Here is a 22549-nt window from a genome sequence, read left to right on the forward strand (position 1 = left end):
AAGTAATCTGCATACTATTCAAATGATTTAACCACCTAAGTGGTACGACGAATAGCATCTATAAGCTTACATGTGCATCGCAACACGTGAGTTTGTAGATCAACAATATTTGCAGTTTTGAAAGATTTCACCTACAGTATAGTAACATGCCCAAAATACGGTTGCCAGGTTGAAACTGGATAATGAACTGTGAAATATGGAAGAGGCAATATAAAGAACATAAAATGTGAAACTTTCATGTCCTTTCTATTGTGCCTAAGTCAGGTTGAAGTAAGTTCTGCACATCATATGTAAAGAGAGCAATGTTTAGAAATGTGACCTAGTTTTTAGACCTAATCTTGTCTGCAAAAAAAGAGGGGAAAAAAACAGTACAGCCAGAACAGTTCGTAACTAAAACAATCTATTTTAAGCTCTTAAATTGGGTTCCAGTTTCATTAAAGGTAGATTTTGTGGTTATGTACTGTACAGTATATAAATGTATATAATGAATAGATTGTTTAAGGTTTTACATTTCCACGCTGAGAGGTCTATGGGCAACACCGTTCCAAAATCTACTACCACTAAAATAAGATTGATTGGCTTTTAAAACAGTGAAGGCATTTCCACATAGTCCATTTAAAGCTTTCCACTCACCACAGTAAATTTACTTTTAGAAAAATGTCTATCCACTGAATACCCACTATAAAGTAGACTTTATGTGGGACTCAACCAGTGAGGTACATTTCAAACTTGATCTTGCACTTACTTATGTCTTCTTTCTCTGTTATGGTCACTGAATGATTGACTTGGTTTGGAATGAGGACCGGGAAGATATTTCTGTGTATACCAACTTTTCAGATGCAAATCGTATAGCTAAAGCAAAGTATCAAATAATAACAGATGCACTATACTGACCTATCATCATAACTCAGAAACTGTTATTTCGTGGGAAACATACGGTTGTAAACGGTTCAATCAAGATCTTGGCGTCTAAATGCAGCATAATTCCCATAATTATAATTATAACCATTTCCAGTCAAGCCTGGCCACTTGCCCATATACTGTAGGTGGGATGAACCCCAAAAGTACTGATTTTTATTGTGATAAAACACATACTGGCTCTTAAAATTCTTATAAGGGACCATAAAACCTGCTTTAACTTTAGATTGACAAATACTATAAAACCTTTAAAAATAGATGAGATGGATGGCAGAGGCTATGATGGCAGTGAGCTCAACCCAGCAATCAAAGCTTGATATTAGTTATATAGTTAATGTTATATTTCTTAGTTTTGCTTAACGTTTTGCATTCCCTGTTTGACAGTCACTAGTACATTTATAAATAATTCAAACAAATTCGAAACAATTCCCACAAAGAGATTATTGCCAATAGAATGAGTCACAATTTCCAACATTTGATCAAATCAGTCAATTAAAAAAGAAAAAAGTTAACTGAACATAATATGCAATTTAAGCCCTGTCTAATATAAGAAATCATTTATTATTAATAAAACAGTTGTAATGAACTTTGAAAACTGTGTATAAACATGGAGACAATGATTTGACATGCCAGTGAACTGGATACTGGATACTAATATTTGCAGGGCTTAACTAGTGGCTGAAATAGCATTGAGCAAGTTGTAGCTAACTTTGACAAATTCTTACCAGATATCTATTTCACAGTTGAAATTTCTTTTCACCACAGATAAAAAGACAAAAATGAATACATGTAAAATAATTACTTCAACACCAGAACAGGATGTGCTGGATAGCACGCATAGATAGGGATGAAAGTGAATTGAGATACATGTTTGTTTTGCATGTCTGACAACAGAATGGCAGTACTAATTGTTTGCAATGGAATGTTAACTCATGCAAGCTGAATGCATCTCAATGCACATTTGACAACATGCACGAGCACATGGGCTACTCAACATTCATATTTAGAAAAAAGAAAGAAGCCTTTGTTCCCTTATGCGCTCCAAGGACTGTATACTATATATCTTCAACATGAAGGTTACAGCAAACATGAATATTAGTCATAAAGTATCTGTTTACAGTCCTCGTAATTTGTGTATTATTAGAAAAACACAGATTTCCTGCACAACCCTCAAATTTGGCAATGGCAATAAATGCAATGTTGGGGTATCAACAATGACAGATTGGACAAGATGAGAAAAGGTGATTGTTGCTCAGGTGAACAGGCAGAAATTTGTTACATTGCTTGTCATATAGGATTCTCAGTACTTCCCAGAACAGGTACTTTCTTGCAGCTCTTATTAGCACTGTCACACCATCTTAACCATCAAGAGGGAATGATGATTGCTCTGGCTCTCATTCTATTTCTGTCATCAAGCCTTTAGTGATTGAGTAGAGGGAGCCGGAGCATGTTGGCCTGTAATTTTCTGCTCTGCATGCTTTGGTCCCTCAGGCCTGGGGTTCCCTTGTTTAAGAGATGCTCAACTGGGCAGCAGCCACAACTCCAAGAAGTCCCAGTTCTTCCATAGGACAAACAGCAGCAGGGTCAGGAGAACGGTGGCACCTACACGCGCCCGGGTCTTCATGAGGGGGGTTATGAAATTGGCAAGTGTGGAGACGAACACCAGCAGCACGGCCATGAGTGCCAAGATTATATTTATGAGTTTGCCCAGCAGAGCCCTGGCATTGGCGTTCTCCACACCCTCCAGTTGCACCACTTGCTGCTGTTGCTGCTGCAGTTCTAGCTTGGTGATGCGGGTAAGACATGATTCCACAGCCTCCTGCATGGACACATCCAGATACCACACAGAGTGACAATATTAGGATTATTAGGGCTGCAACTATCCATTATTTCCTTTTTTAATTCATCGAATGATTGAAATTAGCAGATCTACATCTTGGGCTATTTTATTTTCATTTTTATAATCGATTAGTTTGATTAACTGTTGCACCCTAATTAGCAGGGGGAAAAAGTTTATTTCAGTTAATAATTGTCCCCCTTGTGACCAGACAGACAACCTGTCTTGTTTTACCTGAATATCTCTGGCCCTTTCATAAGACTGATAGGCCACTTTCTCCTCCATGCTGGCCAGCTCCTGTTTCAAGTTAGTCATCTCATTCTGGTGCAGTTCTGTCAAGTCATTCAGCTGCTCTTCAAGTCGCTCATACCTGAATATGCAAAAACAAAAACAAGAACGCTTTTAAGAATGATAAAAGAATATATATAGAAGAATAGAAATACATGTAAAACATCTTGGTGATTACAGCACTACGTTATTTGACAACATTAAAGGAGTAGTTCACCCCCCAAAAATACTTATTTTCTATCAATTACATTCCCCATTATGCCTCGAATTCATGGAGATTTTTTCGTTTTTGTCGCATTTCTAAGCCAATTATTTGATGACGGGTCGGCTGGTCAGTGGGAGACTAAATTGAATCTCCGCTTGTCATCAAATTATTGGCTCAGGAATGCAACAAAAACAAGAAAATCTCCAGGAATTCAAGGCTTCATGGGGTGTGTAATAGATAGAAAATAAGTCGTTTTTTTGGGTGAACTACTTTACAAGTAATGGCCCAAACTTCTGAAATGTGGACTGGGCAGTTGTATGCAAGTTTCCTGGGTATGGGCATCTCTACCTATATCTCTCCTCCTGCAGGCACTGGGTCATGTAGGAGTAGTCACTCTGGAGCTGACCCTTCATATCCTCGATGGCATCCTCCATGTGCACCTGACTGGCTTTGATGTCCTGCAAGCTCTCCAGGAGAACATCCCAGGAGGAGCTGTGATGGTGGTGGCTGTGGTGATGCCCATCCAGCCTGGGGCTCCCCATCGCCGGCCCTAGCCCCGACATGCCCCCTCCTCCCCCTGCCCCAACAGAATTACTGCCCGCCGCCGAGCCGGACGTGGCGCTGGAACACTCGTCGTCGCTACCGTACTTTGGGCTCGAGACGAGTGTGGCGCTGCCGCTCAGTGCCCGGGGAGTGGGCGCGTCCACAGAGTGTCCGCCGACCCCGTCGTCGAACGTGTCCTTCAGGTGTGCGATGTTATCCGCACTGCCGAATTTGTTGCGGATGAGACTGGCGAATTCCCTCGGCTTAGACACCACGGCCGTGTGAGAGAGGGCAGACACGCCACCTTTGACCCCATCCACCACTCCGCCACCAAAGCTACCTATTCCAGCACGCCGTGCAGCATCCTTTATTCCCTGCTGCATGTCCCGGAAGACATGCTTTGGCTGTCTGGCTGGTCCGTTCTGAAGAGTAGGAAGGAATGGACAGAGGAGTAGCAAATTACAAAGACAATCTCAAAGCAGTGATTAGGGGGTTCAAGCAAACCTGGAAGTTAAAAGCTGCAAAGGGTATAGAACTTTTTAAGATATTTCTGGGAATGTTCTGCCTTTGTTTGGATAGCACAGTGGAGAGTGACAGGAAACAGGGAGAGAGACGGGAAATGACATGCAGCAAAGGTCATCGGGCTCAAGACCTTTGCTTAACTTAAGAGCTGGAGGTGTGGCCAATGCAGTTTGGCCACTCAAAATAGCCAAACAGCATTGGCCTCGCCTCCAGGTCTTAAGTTAAGACATAAGACCTGGTACTGAAGACGCGGCCTGGTACGGAAAAATAGGGCCAATGTGGTATGCGCCTTAAACACTCGGCCATCGGCACCCCGTATTTTGGTCTGCCCGGACCAAATATATGAATATGCAAATGTTGGCTCTACAGATCTGTATGTGTAAATAGCGGAATTATTTCAACAGCTTAATTAAAATGAGCCTATCCAGCAAGCTTAGAAATGTTTGGACACATTTTTTATTATAATTTATACTTTAATTATATATCAAATTGGTTATTCCATTTGTTATGCATTTGTAGCCCCCTAAATAAGATATCAACAAGCTGGATGTCAGTGTTGATAAACTGTGTCCAATAATGATCCACAGAACATTTGGCAGCAATTGGACCTTTTGAAAATGACAGAAGATTTAGTCAAATGGACTTTAATTGTTCTTGTGACAAATGTGTACTGAGGATAGATGGATGGTATAGCACATTTTGTGTTAAACGGACTCACTGCATAGGAGTTATCAAATTTGTAAAAAGTCACACGTGTATGTGTCTGTGTGATTGTGTGTGTGATTAACGATCACATACATACCTGTTCTATCTCTCTCAACTTTTTATGATAGTGCTCTAGCTTCTTGTGCAAGTGGGCAATGCTCTGCGCTGATTTTTGGTTCTTCTTCTCAAACACTTGTTTGATCCTTGAGGCCTGTTGCTTGTCTGCGTTGTGGGCTAACTTGAGGTACTCTGCAACGTTGTCATCGCGGGCCTCCTGCTCCACTCGAATCTGCTCCGTGATCTTTAGGATCTTCTGCTGAAGGTGATCCACTGCAACTCGCTGCCTCCGCTGGGGCTCAACGACCCCTGACCCCTCTCCTCCCCCTGCTGCTGCCCCTGCCCCTGCCCCTGCCCCAACCCCGGCCGCTGCCCCTCCTCCTCCGTCAACACTGATGTTAGTGTCAGAGCCTCCGTGGCTGGCGGTGGGGGGCAGGCCTAGAGTGGTCACCTCACTCTTATCCAGCTGAGGGGTGAGAGAGAGGGGAGAATGGTGATGGACATGATTGATATGAGAGTGATACCGGTCAATTTTTACATTTCTCAGGATTTCACAGTCTACAAGTCTCATCTCAGACCTAGTCAAGATGTCAAACATATAGATCTGTTGACATATTAGCTGATCAGGTGACACAATTTCACCGCGCATCCCAGGCCTGGTAATTCAGCCTAAATTCAACACTTTTGCAACGCAGCATCATTTTTTATTATGATGCATTGGCTAAGATAGAGCTGGGAGATAAAGAAAGAAAAAAAACTATTCAGAGAACATAATTACATGCTCTCCCCTGATTATATGTTCCCATGAGGATAATTAGGTTGACAATATCTGCAAAATGTCCATTCATCCTATTCACTCATAATAGTGTGTTGTGTGGTAGCCAGCTGGATTTGCAAAGTAGAGTACTGATGTAGCATGATGTAACATGATGTAGTAATCCCTTTAAACAATGAGCTCTTTGCTGACATATCATTTATAGTCTATGAACATAGGATTTCTCTGTTCGTTTGGCTGTATGTGTATGTAATGTCAGAGGGTGATTTATAAATTATCCTCCTCCTCTGTTGCCTAGACAGACATCAAAATACTGTAATCAGACCCATAAAACAGGAGACGGAGTGGACACATGACACCACACATCTCTCAGTGTGCTCTAATTTCTCTAGACAGGACACCGCAGGGTTTTACAAGCAATTTGTTTTTTTTTACGAGAGACAGTGTCAAATGAGCCCCAAATGTTGGCCCCCTGTACCATTTTATAAATACATCACAGAGGCAACATTTGTTTTGTTTTGAGTGGGTTCACAAATGAATGGAAGTGATGGAGAACCAGATGACTGCGGTCCCTAGTGGTTAATCGTCTACTGAGCTCTCATCAGTGAAAGTGAGATCCTTCACGCAGTAAACACACTGTTTCTGTTAAAGGAAGGGAATGCTCAGCTTCCTGTAGGGTTAAAAGACACAAACAAAAACAACATAGGAGGAGGAGACAGACAGCAATGGCCGATGCTCAAATTGAGTGGTTGATGTGAAAAACATATGGTGATTTGGGGAGAATTTGTCCACGGTGATTTGGGGAATGGGAGGCCTGGTCTGGAGGCAGGTCTGTGATGATGGTGAAGATGAAGATAGCAGATGTCCATGACATAAAAAAGAGACTTCACATGGAGGGAGGAACACACTGCGACATAAGAAATGGGTGATGGGTGTCAACAAGCGTGGAGGTGAGACACAAGATGGATAGACACAAAACCAGATAGATTAAATTAGAAACGTTACCATACTGTTTAATCCAAGATTGGCAGTGCCATTGCAAGTCTGTGTTTGAGGCCCATCCTTTTTTTCATCCTCTGCCTGCTATGAACCCCTCCCCTCCTCTCCCCTGGGCTCACAGTGGAGACCACCCCCCACCCCTCCCTATTTCCCCCTCCCTAACGCTTCACTGGGTCCTCATGCTCCATTGTTGACGGCAAAGATGTCTGCAGCCTCGCCGTGCCTCTTTCCCTCCGATCTATTTCTCATTCTCCTCTCTGCGTCTCCTCTCCGTCTGCCTCGGTGAGATCACTTGCTCACACACCCTCTCTCTGTGTCTCTCTCTCCTTCTCTCTCTTTCTTTCTCTCTCTCTCTATCTCCTCTCTGTCTCTCTCTTTCTACCCAAATGCTATCCGTCCTGCCCTATAATGGATGAGGGACAGATGATGGAGGGGAAGGGGAGGGGGAGCAGCAGAGTCTAGCGCACGCGTGCAGGTGCCTCTGTGCTGAGGCCAGGGAAGAGAGGAGGGGGAGGGCGGGTGGATGAGGGGATGGGGAGGGGAGGGGAGGGGGGGGGGGGGGGGGGGGGGGGCAGAAGGGCTTGTGTCACTGCCTATTATGCCCCCCTCTATCCTCTAAACCTTGAATACACACAGGCCCATGCATACATACGGAGCTACTGCAGCAAGTATGGAAAGTGACATGCCTCAGCTGCAAAGAGGAAGAAAAAATAATGCATGGAGCCTGTTTGAAGTACACAGGACAATCCTGTGTGTCAACAGAGTTAAAGGTAGGGGTAAGTGATTTACTTTGGTTAAAATAAGTGTTGAATAGCTCTATATTCTGATTGCTATAGAGTGTTTGTTCAGTAAAAGGAGTCTCCCATGTCTCTCCAGCTCTTTATTAAACAGAAAATGCATTTTCAGTGCTCTCTCCTGATTGGCTTAAATGTTGTCACCTATACTGAAAATGAAAGAGCTGGAAAGACCGTGACCGAACAAACGCTCTGTATCAATGATTACTATCAGAATATAGTTCTTTAACATTTTTAACAAAAAAAAAATATATATCACTAACCATACCTTTAAATTAACACTGTATACTTTAGCCACATTATTAGTAGTCTCGTGTGGCCAGATTGTGTTGCCTCTCTCTATTTATTAAAATATAATTTTGATGAGAACAAGCCAAAAAGTCACAGATGCCTAGCCTACACCAGTGAATAATTCAAGCTAGCTAGTTAGTGCTATTCAGCAAGCAAATTTTGCTATGGGGGTGAGTCTTACCCCTCATCCTCTTAAACTTTCACATGAAAAAAAGAATATTTGTTATTTTTGTTCAAACTGTATTATAATGTACCTTTATTGGAAGGATAAACCCCTTGAGATGGATACTCTGGCTTTAGAGGAGGTCCTTATTGCCTTCCATACAATTCTCATATTAACAGTAAAACAAGTTTTAGTAGCCTATACTATGTATATCCTTTAAAAAAAAACACAGAGGCTTATTATGTACTGTCAAAAAACATGAGCAATTTACGTTTTTTATTTTATTTCCTCAAACCAGCAAAAATGATTAAAGGGATATTTCACTTTCAAAAATGTTTGGTCATTTTATCATCTACTCAGGCTTTTGTGAGCCCCCCAGACCATTTTTAAGTTGCTTGATTCAGTATTTAGATGTATGATATTCATTTTATCAGACACGCCCCCTTCCTATACAAACCCATTATAACTTCAAACTCCATTTTAACCATGTTAGATTTGAAAGTGAAATATCCCTTTAAGATGCTATTCAGTGATTAACAAGGCCACTACCATATAAGATGATAGCTGAAAATAAAACTAAACTTATGTCGTCTTACGGATTTATGTAGCAGCTTTTGTCATTTGTTTTTTTTATTGTTTTTTGTTATCTATAGGCCTAGAGCCAGTCAGCTATAGAATGATTGGTTTGTTATTACCTCTGCCAGGCCAGAATGGCAGAATGTCTACTCCAAATTCATCGAGGGACCACTCCACCAAATTAGGCACAAATGGTCTTGTGAGTCAAGGTTTTGCTACTCCCATTTGCCTGTAATTGCCATCACAAATATGGGAGTGGGCCTTTATTTATTTTGACCCAAAACACTGTATATCATGAATGCAACATCCAATCATATCTAAATTTAAATCATTTTGATGGGCCTGTATAGAGAGCATACCTCCAAAACCGTTTTCACTTATATGTGTCCTGATGGCTGCACCCCATGACTGGCACATTCCTGAGTGGCAACCTGGTCTGGCGGAGATCTGCGCTCCAAGGAGGGCACTTTTCTTGTTGCTATTTTTTGTTAATTTTTTTGCTTTATTTAGATAGGATAGTAGGACAGGATAGAGAAGGACATGTCCACAGGTCTCTCTGGCATGCCCCTAGATGATCAGTTATTGAAATGTACTAAATAGCACAATACCTTGCGTACAAATTAAGCAAATCAGAGAAAGTGGATCAGAGACCCAATGACACAGCAATTTGACAACAGACATTTGTGAACAAATATAACTGTGATCAGGTAATAATAATGTACACAAGAACATACATTTTGAACCTTTTATTGGATTGTTTTATTATCTTGGCAATTAAACACAACTAAATAACCACAAGGCATATTTCACAATAAATAAGTACATATTTTTGCATTTGTATATTTTACCATAAAACTATCTAGGACCAGCATCTATAAACAAAAGTGCATTCGTTATAGGGGTAATGTTGCTAATTGTGTTTTTTAAATTGTATTTGGGGCTGTGAGCATTTCAAAGCTATCAGAAGGATTTAGCATTACAGTGATCTTAGACACCCATTGACATTACCCATAGCAGCAGGATTTGCCATCGTAGACATTACTATCAGAGACAAATATCCTATAGAGTTTTGAGGCACGAGGACATTTTGTGTGCTCAATTGCACCACTCCTCCAATAGAAAACGAATAAAGTATTCAGCTTATAGCTCAAACAAAATATAGCAATATGTTTCATACGTTCTTTAACGAATGTTCAAGCCCCTTGGTTATTTTGGGTGCCCAGAACGCACCACTTGACAGCTTTATGTGCAATATTGCTTTGCTACTTAACTATGTGCAATACTGCTTTGCTACTCAACTATGTGCAATATTGCTTTGCTACTTAAGAGTGCTGCATTATACTCTATAGACAAATCTTTGTATCTAAAAAGAAAGTTGAATATTGCTTGACCAATTCAGTTTAACATATAAAAGGACACACTTTGGACAACTGCTTAAAAAAAGCAAAAAACATATTGAAAAAAATAAAAAATAAAATAAAAGAAACAAAAACATTACTAAATCTCACAATGTGAGTCGAATGGTCCTGCACCCGTTTTACCATTTCCAGCCGTTATGTACTTATGTACTACTAACAATTCAATGATTTGGTATAGTAGATGTGCAAGTTCAATAGAGCCCAATAAGAAGTAGCCTGCTGCTTCATTCTAGTATTCAAGTTTCTATGAAGACAAAGAGCAAGAAATGTGATTGTTTATACAGTATTGTGGAATGTGGGGTGGACCCACCCATGTTTGGGTCCCTGTTTGTCCTTGATACATACAGAGAAAACCCACTGATACCACTTAAATGTTTTCAAATTTCATGTGCCCGTCTTACCAGTGGCAAAACACCAACCATAGAGTGAATACTGTACAATGATTATCCTTACATAAACAATGACGTGTACAGTGTAGATGAGGTCACTCCTGTTTTCCCATTGATTTTAGACCAGTCATTCATTATGTTGAAGATCTCCTTCTGAGCGAATAGGCAGTCTTTGCATTATCTCGTTTGTTTCCCCCGAGTGAAGTAGTGTAAACTTGTTGTGGTTCACTTGGACTCTTCTCTTGGCAGGATAGAAATCTGTTGAGATAAAGAAAATAAAAGAAAATTAATGTTAGCACTAGAATGCAATCATACAATCTTCAACTCAAAGTAAATCTACCTGCAATTTCGGTCACAAGTTTAGTTTAGTTTATTCATTAGCACATTGTAAAATAAAATAGAAACAATACATATCAAAAGAAAACAAGTTATTGTGCTTGAAGAGGTCATTAGATAGCATACATTAAAAGTTCAATAAGAACAATACAAAAGAATACAATTTTATTTTTTTGGAAGGGGAGCAGCAGTGCAGGAAGTAAAAACACAAAAACTGCTAAAAAAAAAGAAAGAAAAAAAGACAATACATCAGCACTAAATCATATGGACTAGACTACAGTGAGGAAGAAATTGGATATATTTTTTTTAGATGTTTCTAAAATATTGGCAAGGATAGTGATGACTTAAGTGATGCGTCTAGAGAGCTCCACAACCGAGGGCCTCTAAAATCAATCACTATGTAAACACTAACCTGTAATCGTGGTCTGTTTCCTCTTGAGCTTGCCAATCTCTTCTTCTTGTTCTTTCTCTGGCGTTTCCTCCAGGTTCTGATGGTTGAAAACACATCTTTGAGGCGTACGTAGGATGTTCTCCTTCTGACTTTCTGAGCGAGAATTCACTGCTACTTCTACAACCCTCTGTCCTTTCAGATGTCCCTGGCTGAGTGTACAAGATCGGTCGAGGAGTGGCACTTTGGCTGAAATGCTCTCCCACTGGAAGTCACCCCCATCAAGGGGCTTCTCTGAGACAAAGTCAAAGCCCCAGCGTCTTGAGGCATCCTCTAGGTCTTTGCGCAGGGCATCCTGGTACTCCAGTTGGAGTTGCTCTCGATCCACAGGGCCAAACAGATTCCTTCTGACAGGGCCGTTGTTCCTCAGTGACCTTAAGATTTGCTGGTGAGAAGCCATCGTTTTACACTACATGAGACAAAAAGGAGATCCAAGAACACGGGTTAGTTGGCAAAGTCAGACAGATGTTCCTATACACAGGGGTCTTCAACAAGGGGTCCAGGACCCCTAGGGGGTCCTCAGAGTTACTACAGAGGGGCCACCAAATCTTTGTGTGATAGCATATTGAACCCTAGCATCCCTATTTTGAGGAGAACTTTAGCCAAAAATAGCAGATCTACAAGCTCACAACGGTTCGCGATGCGAGGCGTTGTGAGCTTGTAGATCGGCTATTCCCGGCAAAGAGGTTTGGTGTAGAGGGGAAAAAAGCAGACTAAGTACAGAGTGAAAGGTCAAATCTACTCAGTATTGAGGGTTTAGTAAGTGGTTAAATGTCTGAAAATACACATTAACATGAATCCAACACAAGATGACAGTGCTGTCAAACAAGTCTATGAAGCTATTGATGACATCTATGAAAAGGTTTAATCTGCAACACAATTTTATACAATACAGTGGGGGGTCCTTGACCTGAAAAACCTTGAAGACCCCTGTCTATACTAACAGAGTATATTAAAGATGGACATAACATTTAATTATTTCACATAATTTGTTATACCTAATCACAACTAAAATAAATATCACCAGACACCAGAATTTGTAAGGTAAAGGGATAGTCATATAATTTTGAGATTAAATTGGTTAAATTGTCAAAATACAAAACAAAGTCAAACTTACCATTGTCCAAGTCTGTCTAACTTATCCTTGATAATACTGCATCTCACACTGGTCTGACAACATTAGATAGTGATATGGTCAGGCTGTAGGCAGCTCTTTTAAAGCCTGGGCCACACGCCCATTCACTGGTACATGCCCGGACATAATCTCTGCTTCTACATGTAGAGACAAGTCCTGAACAGGACGGTTTACTCATTGCACATAGAAATATGACCACTAGGAGACAGTGTCAAACTATTTCTCGTTTCCATGTTTTTAACACACTGACTGGCTGTCAGTGGTGGAAAGTGACTAAGTACATTTACTCAAGTACTTTACTTTAAGTAGCCTACATTTTTTTACTCAAGTACTTTACTGAAGTATAATTTTGATTTACTTTACTGAAGTATTTCCATTTTTTTATACTTTTACTTTTACTCTACATCTTAGAGTCAAATATTTCACTTTAACTCCACTACAATTATTTTAAACCTTTAGTTACTAGTTGTAGATTTGGATTATTATTACAAAACATACTGATAGATATGATAAGGGAATGAAATCTCTGCTCTATGTTGATAAAAACTCTTTGTAGTTAAACAGCTGAAAACCCAGAGTAAAAAAAGATGAGACAGAATCAAACAGACATGCTGGTTCTCAGGTTAAAAAGTTGACATTGTATTAAGAGGGAGAATCAATACACAATCAATACATATGACATTGGCTCTTCAAGTCAAGTCGTCGCTTAAGGAGGCGTTGTTGCTTTGTCATAGTTGGTGAAGTTAAATTAGTAGGGGCTGCTAAGTGAAAAATCGTTACGCGGCGGATAAAAGCATGAAATTTGATACAGATGTCCCTTGGGTCATCCTAAAACATCCTAGAAGGGGTGCCCAAAAAAATCTTAAACAGGAAGTGAGTTATGGACAAAATCCAAAATGGCCACCTAAACTGTTGACCGTTGACTCAAAAGACACCAAAAGAATCTCCAAAAAGCATAAACTTTGGCACACATGTCCGTTAGGTCATCCTAAGACATCCTAGAAGGGGTGCCCAAAAAAATATGAAACAGGAAGTGAGTTATTGACCAAATTAAAAATGTCCGCCTAGTATTGTCGATTGACTCAAAAGACAACTAAAGAATCTCCAAAAAGCATAAAATTTGGCACACATGTCCCTTGGGTCATCCTAAGACATCCTAGAAGGGGTGCCCAAAAAAGTCTTCAACAGGAAGTGAGTTATTGACAAAATTGAAAATGGCCGCCTACAGTGTTGGAGATTGGCTCAAAAAGCCTATAGAATCTCCAAAAAGCATACAATTTGGCATATATGTCCTTTGGGTCATCCTAACACATCCTAGAAGGGGTGCTCAAAATAATCTGAAACAGGAAGTGAGTTATTGACTAAATTGAAAATGGCCGCCTACAGTGTGAAAGATGATGCAAGATACCTAAAGAATCTCATAAAAGCATGAAATGTGGTACAAATGTCCCTTGGGTGATCTGAACGCATCCTACAAGGGGTGCCCAAAGAGGTTTTAAACAGGAAGTGACCGCCTAAAGCAGTTGACACAAAAGAAAACATAAAGGGACGTCATAAAAGTGTACCATTTGGTACGTACATTGAGTGCTTCTTAATATATCCTAGAAGGGGTTATTTATTTGTTTGTTTGCTTGTTTATTAAACTTTTTAGGAAGGGACCATGTTGAAGAAATTCTAAATGGCTGTTTAAACAGTTGACCACGGCAGTCTGCATATTATGCAGACTCAATACGACAGGTTATGCAGTGCATAACCTGTCGTATTTTGTAGTCTACCTTCTGTTTTCATTTCTACATCATCTTATTTATTTTAATTTCTGCATTATTTGTTTTATTTTACTCTTTGAATCTTCTTTATTTATCTAACTCTCTGCATATTCTTATTTATTTTACTTTGCATCTTATCTTACTCTGCATATTCTTATTTTACTGTCTGCATCTTATTTATTTTGCACTCTACATCTTCTTGCTGGTTTTACACTCTATCTTCTCATGTATTTTCTTCTTGATCATTACTTTTTTTTTGTGATTAGTGTTTAGTAACTACAGTACATGCATTCATGTGTGCCATTTCGCAATTACCAGCACATTGGCATAATGCTCTGCAAGGTAACCCAGCATCCCGGCATCTACACTTTCTCGAACAGAAGGGCTCAGCTTTGCAGCCACACTTGAGTTCTCTACAAACTTTGGCAGCCTCTGGCAAGAGTGTCCATAAAGGTGTCCACGAACCAGCGACTTTAATCCATCCATATTTGTCAGGAGATGGTAGAGATTGCATAGCTTTCAGGCTTCTAGACCAAATGCCAGATTGGCAAACTGCTCGATTTGAATGTTGTAGCAGTGCAGCCCGTGGGGGAGGAGTGTTTTCCATTGAGAGACTATTAAAACTATCTTTGGTCACCCCTTAAGATGCATTCAGATCACCCAAGGGACATTTGTACCAAATGTCATGCTTTTATGAGATTATTATTTATGAGTGTCTTTTGCATCATCTGTCAACACTGTACACGGCCATTTTCAATTTAGTCAATAACTCACTTCCTGTTTCAGATCATTTCAGGCACCCCTTCTAGGATGTCTTAGGATGACCCAAGGGACATGTATGCCAAATTGTATGCTTTTATGAGATTCTTTAGTTGTCTGTTGAGTCAATCGACAACACTGTAGGCGGTCATTTTCAATTTTGTCAATAACTCACTTCCTGTTTAAGATTTTTTTGGGCACCCCTTCTGGGATGTCTTGGGATGACCCAAGGGACATGTATGCCAAATTGTATGCTTTTATGAGATTCTTTAGTTGTCTTTTGAGTCAATCGATAACACTGTAGGCGGTCATTTTAAAATGTGTCAATAACTCACTTCCTGTTTAAGATTTTTTTGGGCACCCCTTCTAGGATGTCTTAGGATGACCAAAGGGACATGTGTGCCAAATTGTATGCTTTTATGAGATTCTTTAGTTGTCTTTTGAGTCAATCGACAACACTAGGCGGCCATTTTCAATTTAGTCAATAACTCACTTCCTGTTTCAGATTCCTTTGGGCACCCCTTCTAGGATGTCTTAGGATGACCCAAGGGACATATATGCCAAATGTTATGCTTTTTGGAGATTCTTTTGGTGTCTTTTGAGTCAACGGTCAACAGTTTAGGTGGCCATTTTGAATTTTGTCCATAACTCACTTCCTGTTTAAGATTTTTTTGGGCACCCCTTCTAGGATGTTTTAGGATGACCCAAGGGACATCTGTATCAAATTTGGTGCTTTTATCCGCCGCGTAACGATTTGGCCATTTTTTGTGGTTAGCAGCCCCTACTAAATCCAATGAGCTGTTATTGTATTCCTGGCGGTGCGTTCGAAAATACAGCACTGAGCGCACTGGCCAATACTATTTAGGCGAGTGTGCTCCGGTGCGTAATTTCCGAACGTACAATCAGTGACCTCGGAGGGCCTGCGATCTGTACAACTCAAAACACATGCGGGCTATAGACGAAAGGGGAGAACTGATACGAGGATATACCTAGTTCTGTACAACCTCAAACGTAATAAAATCAAAGGATTGGTAAGCAAACTTGATATGACCCGAGTTATGCCAAAATGGCACGCTACAATATGATATGATGGCAGATACCAAGATCATCATGAAAATAGCCTATCTGCAAGCTCACAATGCGTCGCATCGTGACCTTGTGGATCTGCTATTTTCAAAATATGTTTTATACATTTTATTGGAAACTTGAAATGGGACAGATCTGCATAATGAGTACTTTCTACTTTTGGTACTTTAAGTACATTTTGATACCAATACTTTTGTACTTTTACTAAAGTACATTTTGAATTCCGGACTTTTACTTGCAACAGATTATTTCTACATTGCAGTATTGCTATTGCTACTTTTATTTAAGTAAAACATGTGAGTAGTTTCCTCCACCACTGCTGGCTGTCATGGAAAAATACATGTGCAAGTCAAATAAAGCTCAATAAGAAGTAGCCTGCTGCTTCATTCTGGTATTCAAGTTTCTATGAAGACAAAGAGGCAGACATGTGATTGTTTATACAGTATTGTGGAATGTGGGGGTGGACCCACCCATGCATGTTCAGGTCCCTGTTAAGAGTCCTAAATACATACAGGGAAAACCAACTGATGATACCACGTAAATGTTTTCAAATTTCACGTGCCCATTCACTGGTACATGTCCGGACATAATCTCTACTACATCCTGAACAGGTTGTTTTACTCATTACACATATGGCCACTAGGAGACAGTGTCAAACTATTTGTCGTTTCCATGTTTCTAATACACTCACTGGCTGTCATGGAAAAATAAATGTCATCCTAAATGAGTTTAATTCTAAAGCGGATTACACACCAACTTTTAAAACGTGTCACATTTTAGTGTGGTTTATTCTGTTCTGATAATCAACAGCTGTTATAACTTCTGTCAGGCAAATAATGGAATAATAATGAAAAGTAGTTGTTTTTTAATTCAATATTACTGTACCTATTTGTTACTGCTGGCATGAGGTCATTGTTTTATTTTTGTGTATTTGTTGTTTAGTGACTGACTTATGTCTCTTGGGGGCACTCTATGTGTGTTTTATGTGTTGGAGGTTTCCAATTAGGTGTCACTTGTTACAGCTGTGTTTTCTGTAATCAAGATTTGTTTGTGACACCTGTTGTGCTGGAGAAGAGAGTAGCATTCTCATTCCACTGTGGGAGAGCAGGAGGAGAGAAGGAGAGTTTAACAGAAAGAAAGACATTAAAGTAAAATAGAAGAAAGTAAAGTGAAATAAAAGAATAAAGAAGAGAAAAGCAAGGGTTTTGCAGAAAGACTGAAGTATCCAAGTCGACCCCACCCCCATTCGTGTGCATGCAGGCAAAGTGGTCAGTAATTGTTGTTAGTCTTAATGTGAAAGTCATGTATATTATTGTGAATGTCAGAATGCTCAAGTTGATGTTTTGTTTTTTGTCTTTTCTGTATGTATTGTCAGTTCTGCGTTGTTTTGAAGTGAATAAACACCAGTACAAGGAACCTGAGTCTTACATGCGTCGGATGGGAGTTACAGTTTGTCTCTGAAATATCTTAAAGTAGAAGAAAAAACAAAGATGTGATCTGGATAAGTTCCTCTCAAAACTATTTCCACCTGACACCTCTATCTGCTAAAATCACCTGACATGGCTGTAGGCCTACACACAGCAGGATAGGGTAGGCAGGACTAAAGGACAAACTCCCTTGAGGAATGAATAGTCATAATACAGAAATCTTGTCTGCAGGCTAGCATACACCTAGCCATGGTTCACATGACGCTGGAACGACAGTCATGTTTCAGGGCTAGCATACACCCATGCATGACTAAGGTGTTTTACAGTTAATTTATTCAGAGCTTATTAGACGATGCAAAGTTTGTGGGAAATTAAATAAATGTTGTCGTTGATAAGCACGTTTTTGCATTCATTTGTAAAATAATACTATTATTGTATAGTTTAACATAGTGAATATTCCCAGTTCTAGACTTTAAAAAGTATAGGGACTATATCTAAAGTAGTTCTAGCCATGGTTCACTGTCATGGAATGACAGTCATGTTCCAGGGCTAAAGTAGTTCATGATTTGGTGACTTGGTGTAGCAAAAATGTGATTAGCATTAATATATATTTTTGTTTTGAGGCATTGCGAGAAAACAAAGGCAATTTGAAATAACATATCAGTTGTCAATGTATTTTTTATTTATTTTTTACTTGAGGTCTTGTCAGAGTCTACGTCATAGAACGGGGGAGGGAAAAGAGGAGACATTCAAACATATGGCTGGAGACACCATGGTTCGACTGAGTGAGTGCCCTCCCATTTATTGCTGCACTCCATGAGTCTGGAACTCGTGTCCATCCATCCAGCCCAAGGCAAAATGGGTTGCCACTCGGTCTATCATAACCTTTACCTAAATGGTCACGCCTCCTTGACACACAAAAACTAGATAAACTGGCTATATGGGTCATAACCACAGAGGTTACAGATTTGGTGTAACATTTGATGAGTGTAAATGTTGTTGTTGTTTTCAGGCATCGTGAGAAAAAAATAACTTTGAGTAACTTTTATGAGTTTTATCCAGTAGTGTAAAAAGTAAATGTTTTACTTAAGTAAAAGTATCAATATTGCAATGTAGAAGTACTCTGTTACAAGTGAAAGTCCGGAATTCAAAATTGACTTGAGTAAATGTACAAAAGTATTGGTAACAAAATGTACTTAAAGTACCAAAAGTAAAAGTACTAACATGTTTGAAAATAGCAGACCTACAAGCTCACAGCGTGTCGCATTGTGAGCTTGTAGATCTGCTATTTTCAAATAGCCTAGGTATAAAATAGGGCTAAAGTGGTTAATCTATGTTTTATAATGTAAAAATGGATATCTGCAAAGTGACTAGTAACTAAAGTTTTCAAATAATTGTAGTGGAGTAAAAGTACAATATTTGCCTCTGAGATGTAGAGTAGAGAGTAGAAGTAAAAGTACAGACAATTGGAAATACTCCAGTAAAGTAAAACTACCTCAAAATTGTACTTATAAGAACAATACTTGAGTAAATGTACTTAGTTACTTTACACCACTGGTTTTATCATAGCTCTCTGCTTTTATCAGTTTTGAATGAGGTCCTGTCAGAGTCTACGTCATAGAAGGGGCCAGGCAAAGCAGGCAACATTCAAGCATAATGTCAGGAGGAGACACCATGGTTCACTGTGTCAAGACCCTCCCATTTACCACAAAACTCCATGTGAGTTTGGAACTCGTGTGAGGCCTCCAGCATAATGGTAAACGGTTTGTCAGCCTGTCACTGGCCTACTAATTATTATAGACACCAGTGGTTCTCAAACTTTTTCATGTCAAGGACCCCCAAATTGACACTTATTAGCCCGCGGACCCCCATTTGAAAAGATATGCCAGGGACCCCCATAAGAGACGATTTGTACGGCTCTAGCAGTGATTCTCAACCATTTTAATTACAAGGACCCCCAGTTTGACATGCATTAGGCTACGGACCCCCATTTAATGGTATTTATATCTCTGGGACCCCAATTTATTGTAAAATCAATGTTAATCTAACTCTGAGTGTACAAATGGAATCAAATGGACCCGTTAGGGTCCATTTGGTTCCATTTGTACACTCTCGGAGTTACAGATCCATAAGGGTCCATTTGGTTCCTATTCATCATTTAGCTGGGGACCCCCTGGAACCCCCTCAAGTACCCCTGGGGGTCCCCGGACCCCACTTTGAGAAACACTGGGCTACACCTCACCTCCTTGACTGGCACAAAAAACAGACAAAAGTTCATCAAGCATTCTCATAAGTTTCCGGTGATAAACCTAAGCTGCTACATAGGTAACATTCATATCAAACTATTAGAGGCTGTCAGGTATTTAATCATTTAATGTCTGTCAGAGTCAGACAATGCTGATCTTCGCACAGTTTGCGGAAATGTTCTGGTCAAACATGTTTATTTTAACAAGTTTATAAATGTGTAATATAACAATTATAATATTTTAGTTTAGGGCAAATGTTAATTGTGAAACAGTGAATATTCCCTACTTTAAACTCCCTATATGAAATAGCAAGGGACTGATACAGATTTGGTGTAACATTTGATGGGTGTAAATGTTATTTTTGTTTTCAGGCATAGCGAGATTTTTTTTAAACTTTTGAGTAACTTTTATCATACCTCTATGCTTTTATCCTATGGCTTTTATCATGTTTGAATGAAGTCCTGTCAGAGTCTATGTCATAGAAACATCTAGCGGGAGACAACACAGGTTCACTGGGTCAAGACCATCCCATTTACTACAACACTTCACGTGAGTGTGGAACTCGTGTGAGGCCTCCAGCCTAAAAGTAGGCTAAACGGGCTGCCTTGGCTGTCACTGGTACACTGAACATGAACATGGAGGTGGGGCCACCCCACACCCCACATTCCACAATACTGTGTAAACAATCACATATCTGCCTCGTTGTCTTCTTAGAAACTTGAATACTAGAATGAAGCAGCTACAGAGCATTGTGGCAGTCTGCTATAGGGAACAAGTGGAGGCACTTCTGTCATTTATCTTCACACAAAGCAACTGCATGTATTTCAGTGCTCAGTACTCCAGGGGCGTAGCACCACACTCTGGGCCCTGGGGACAAAGATTCACTGTGGGCCCCCCTATGATTTTTCTTCTTTAAAAAAAGACAAAAAATATATATATATCTTTTTTTTTCAGGCCCCCCTTACCTGGGGCCCTAGTAAGCCCCCCCCCCCTTGTGACGCCCCACACATATTATTATACACCTCACCTCCTTGACTGGCACAAAAACACACAAAAACTGGACAAAAGTTCATCAAGCATTCTCATAAGTTTACGGTTATAAACGAATGAGAAACCGCAAAAACACAAGCAAGCCCCATAAACTGGACCTATGGGTCGTAACCACACTGTATGTAGGCTACGAAGCAAACACAACTCTCATGTCAAACTAGAGGCTACAAGTTATTTAATCATTTAATGTCTGGCAGATTCAGAGTCAGACAACAATGCTGATCTTCGCACAGTATGCGGAAATCTAAAATTGTGAAACAGTGAATATTCCCTATTTTAGACTTCCTATATGAAATAGCAAGGGTCTATATAGGTTACAGATTTGTTGTAACATTTGATGTGTAGGCTAAATGTTATTTTTGTTTTCAGGCATCACGAGAAAATATATTAACATTGAGTAACTTTTATCATAGCTCTATGCTTTTATCTCGTTTGAATGAAGTCAGAGTCTACATCATAGAAGGGGGCAGGCAAAATTCAAGACACCGTCCACGGTTCACTGGGTCAAGACCCTCCGTCTTACTACAACACTCCATGTGAGTTTGGAACTCGTGTGAGGCATCCAGCCTAATGGTAAATGGGCTGTCAGCCGGTCACTGGTCTGATATATAGCTCCACTTATTATTATACACCTCACCTCCTTGACTGGTAAAACATAAACCTGACCTCTACTTTTAAGCCTGATAAACACAGTAGCCTATGAGTCAAAACCACACTGAATGCTTGGGAAGACGTCAGTCATATCAAACTGGAGACAATATTGTAGTTATTTGTGTTACGATAATCTAATGCCACTTGCCCACAACCTTTTAACTCAAACACCTGGCTAGCCTATGTGTTGTTTAACAGTAGGCAAGGGTATCAATGTAGCCCATACAGAGTCAGAGGCTACAATAAGGGAATTAAAAACACTTCAGTGAGTGACTCACTTCTCAAAAAAAAAACGTTTTAGTAGCTAAATAAAAAGCCAAACAAAGTCAAAATATGCAACCAAATCAATCAAACACAAGTTTGCTACTTTGTTTGCATTTCTTCAAGTCTTCTCACAAGAATACTAGTGTTGGACTTTTATGTACTTATTTTATGTTTTGTTTTTTGCTTTATTTAGATAGGATAGTAGGACAGGATAGAGAAGGAGATGTCCACAGGTCTCTACTGGAATTAAATAATGGATGTTATTGCTTAAATAGTTATCATGGCATGCCCCTAGACGAGCAATCATTTAAATTGACTAAATAGCACAACACCTTTGCATATATAAATTAAGCAAATCAGAGAAAGCGGATCAGAGACTGAATGACAACAGCAATTTGACAACAACTAAATAACCAGGCATATTTCACAATAAATGAGAACATATTTTTTTATTTGTATATTTTGCCATAAAACACTATCTAGGACCCATGTGCACAGCACAAGCATCTATAAACAGAAGTGAATTCATTATAGTGGTAGTGCAGCTAATAGTTTTACTATTAGCTATACTAGTTTTTCTTATTGTATTTAGGGCTGTGAGCATTTCAAAGCTATCAGAAAGATTTAGCATTATAGCGATCTTCATAGACACCCATTGACATTGCCCATAGCAGCAGGATTTGCCATCATTGACATTACTATCAGGGACAAATATCCTATTTAGTTTTGAGGCAGATACGAGGAGACTGTGTGTGCTCAATTGCACCACTCCAATAGAACAATAATAAAGTATTCAGCTTACAGCTCAAACAAAACATTATATGTTTCATACGGTTGTTCTTTAAGGAATGTTCAAGCTCCTTGGTTAATGGTTACATTGGGTGGCCAGAACGCATATAAA

The 22549-nt window shown here is 39.7% G+C and overlaps 2 protein-coding genes across 2 annotated transcripts; both read right to left on the reverse strand.

The window, feature by feature from the left end:
- Positions 1-2437: 2437 nt before the first annotated feature.
- On the reverse strand, positions 2438-7037 carry tmcc2 (transmembrane and coiled-coil domain family 2; the record flags this gene model as incomplete). Its single annotated transcript, XM_084061854.1, has 5 exons — positions 2438-2737; positions 2990-3125; positions 3597-4213; positions 5116-5541; positions 7020-7037. The coding sequence occupies 5 exons, from the start codon at positions 7035-7037 to the stop codon at positions 2438-2440; spliced, it is 1497 nt and encodes a 498-aa protein (XP_083917980.1).
- A 2369-nt stretch (positions 7038-9406) lies between these two features.
- cdkn1a (cyclin dependent kinase inhibitor 1A) lies at positions 9407-12466 on the reverse strand. Its single transcript, XM_084062249.1, has 3 exons — positions 12382-12466; positions 11229-11673; positions 9407-10738 (listed from the first exon to the last, which is right to left on the reverse strand). The coding sequence occupies exons 1-3, from the start codon at positions 12382-12384 to the stop codon at positions 10608-10610; spliced, it is 579 nt and encodes a 192-aa protein (XP_083918375.1). The 5' UTR covers positions 12385-12466; the 3' UTR covers positions 9407-10607.
- Positions 12467-22549: the final 10083 nt, after the last annotated feature.

Source organism: Gymnoscopelus microlampas (genome assembly GCF_963454915.1).
Source record: "Gymnoscopelus microlampas genome assembly, chromosome: 7".
In the NCBI taxonomy this organism is placed as follows: domain Eukaryota; kingdom Metazoa; phylum Chordata; class Actinopteri; order Myctophiformes; family Myctophidae; genus Gymnoscopelus; species Gymnoscopelus microlampas.

Coding starts and splice junctions, on each gene's coding strand:
- cdkn1a (XM_084062249.1), bottom strand. Junction 10,739..11,228: donor GAAACAGACCACGATTACAG/GTTAGTGTTTAC, acceptor TTATCTCAACAG/ATTTCTATCCTGCCAAGAGA.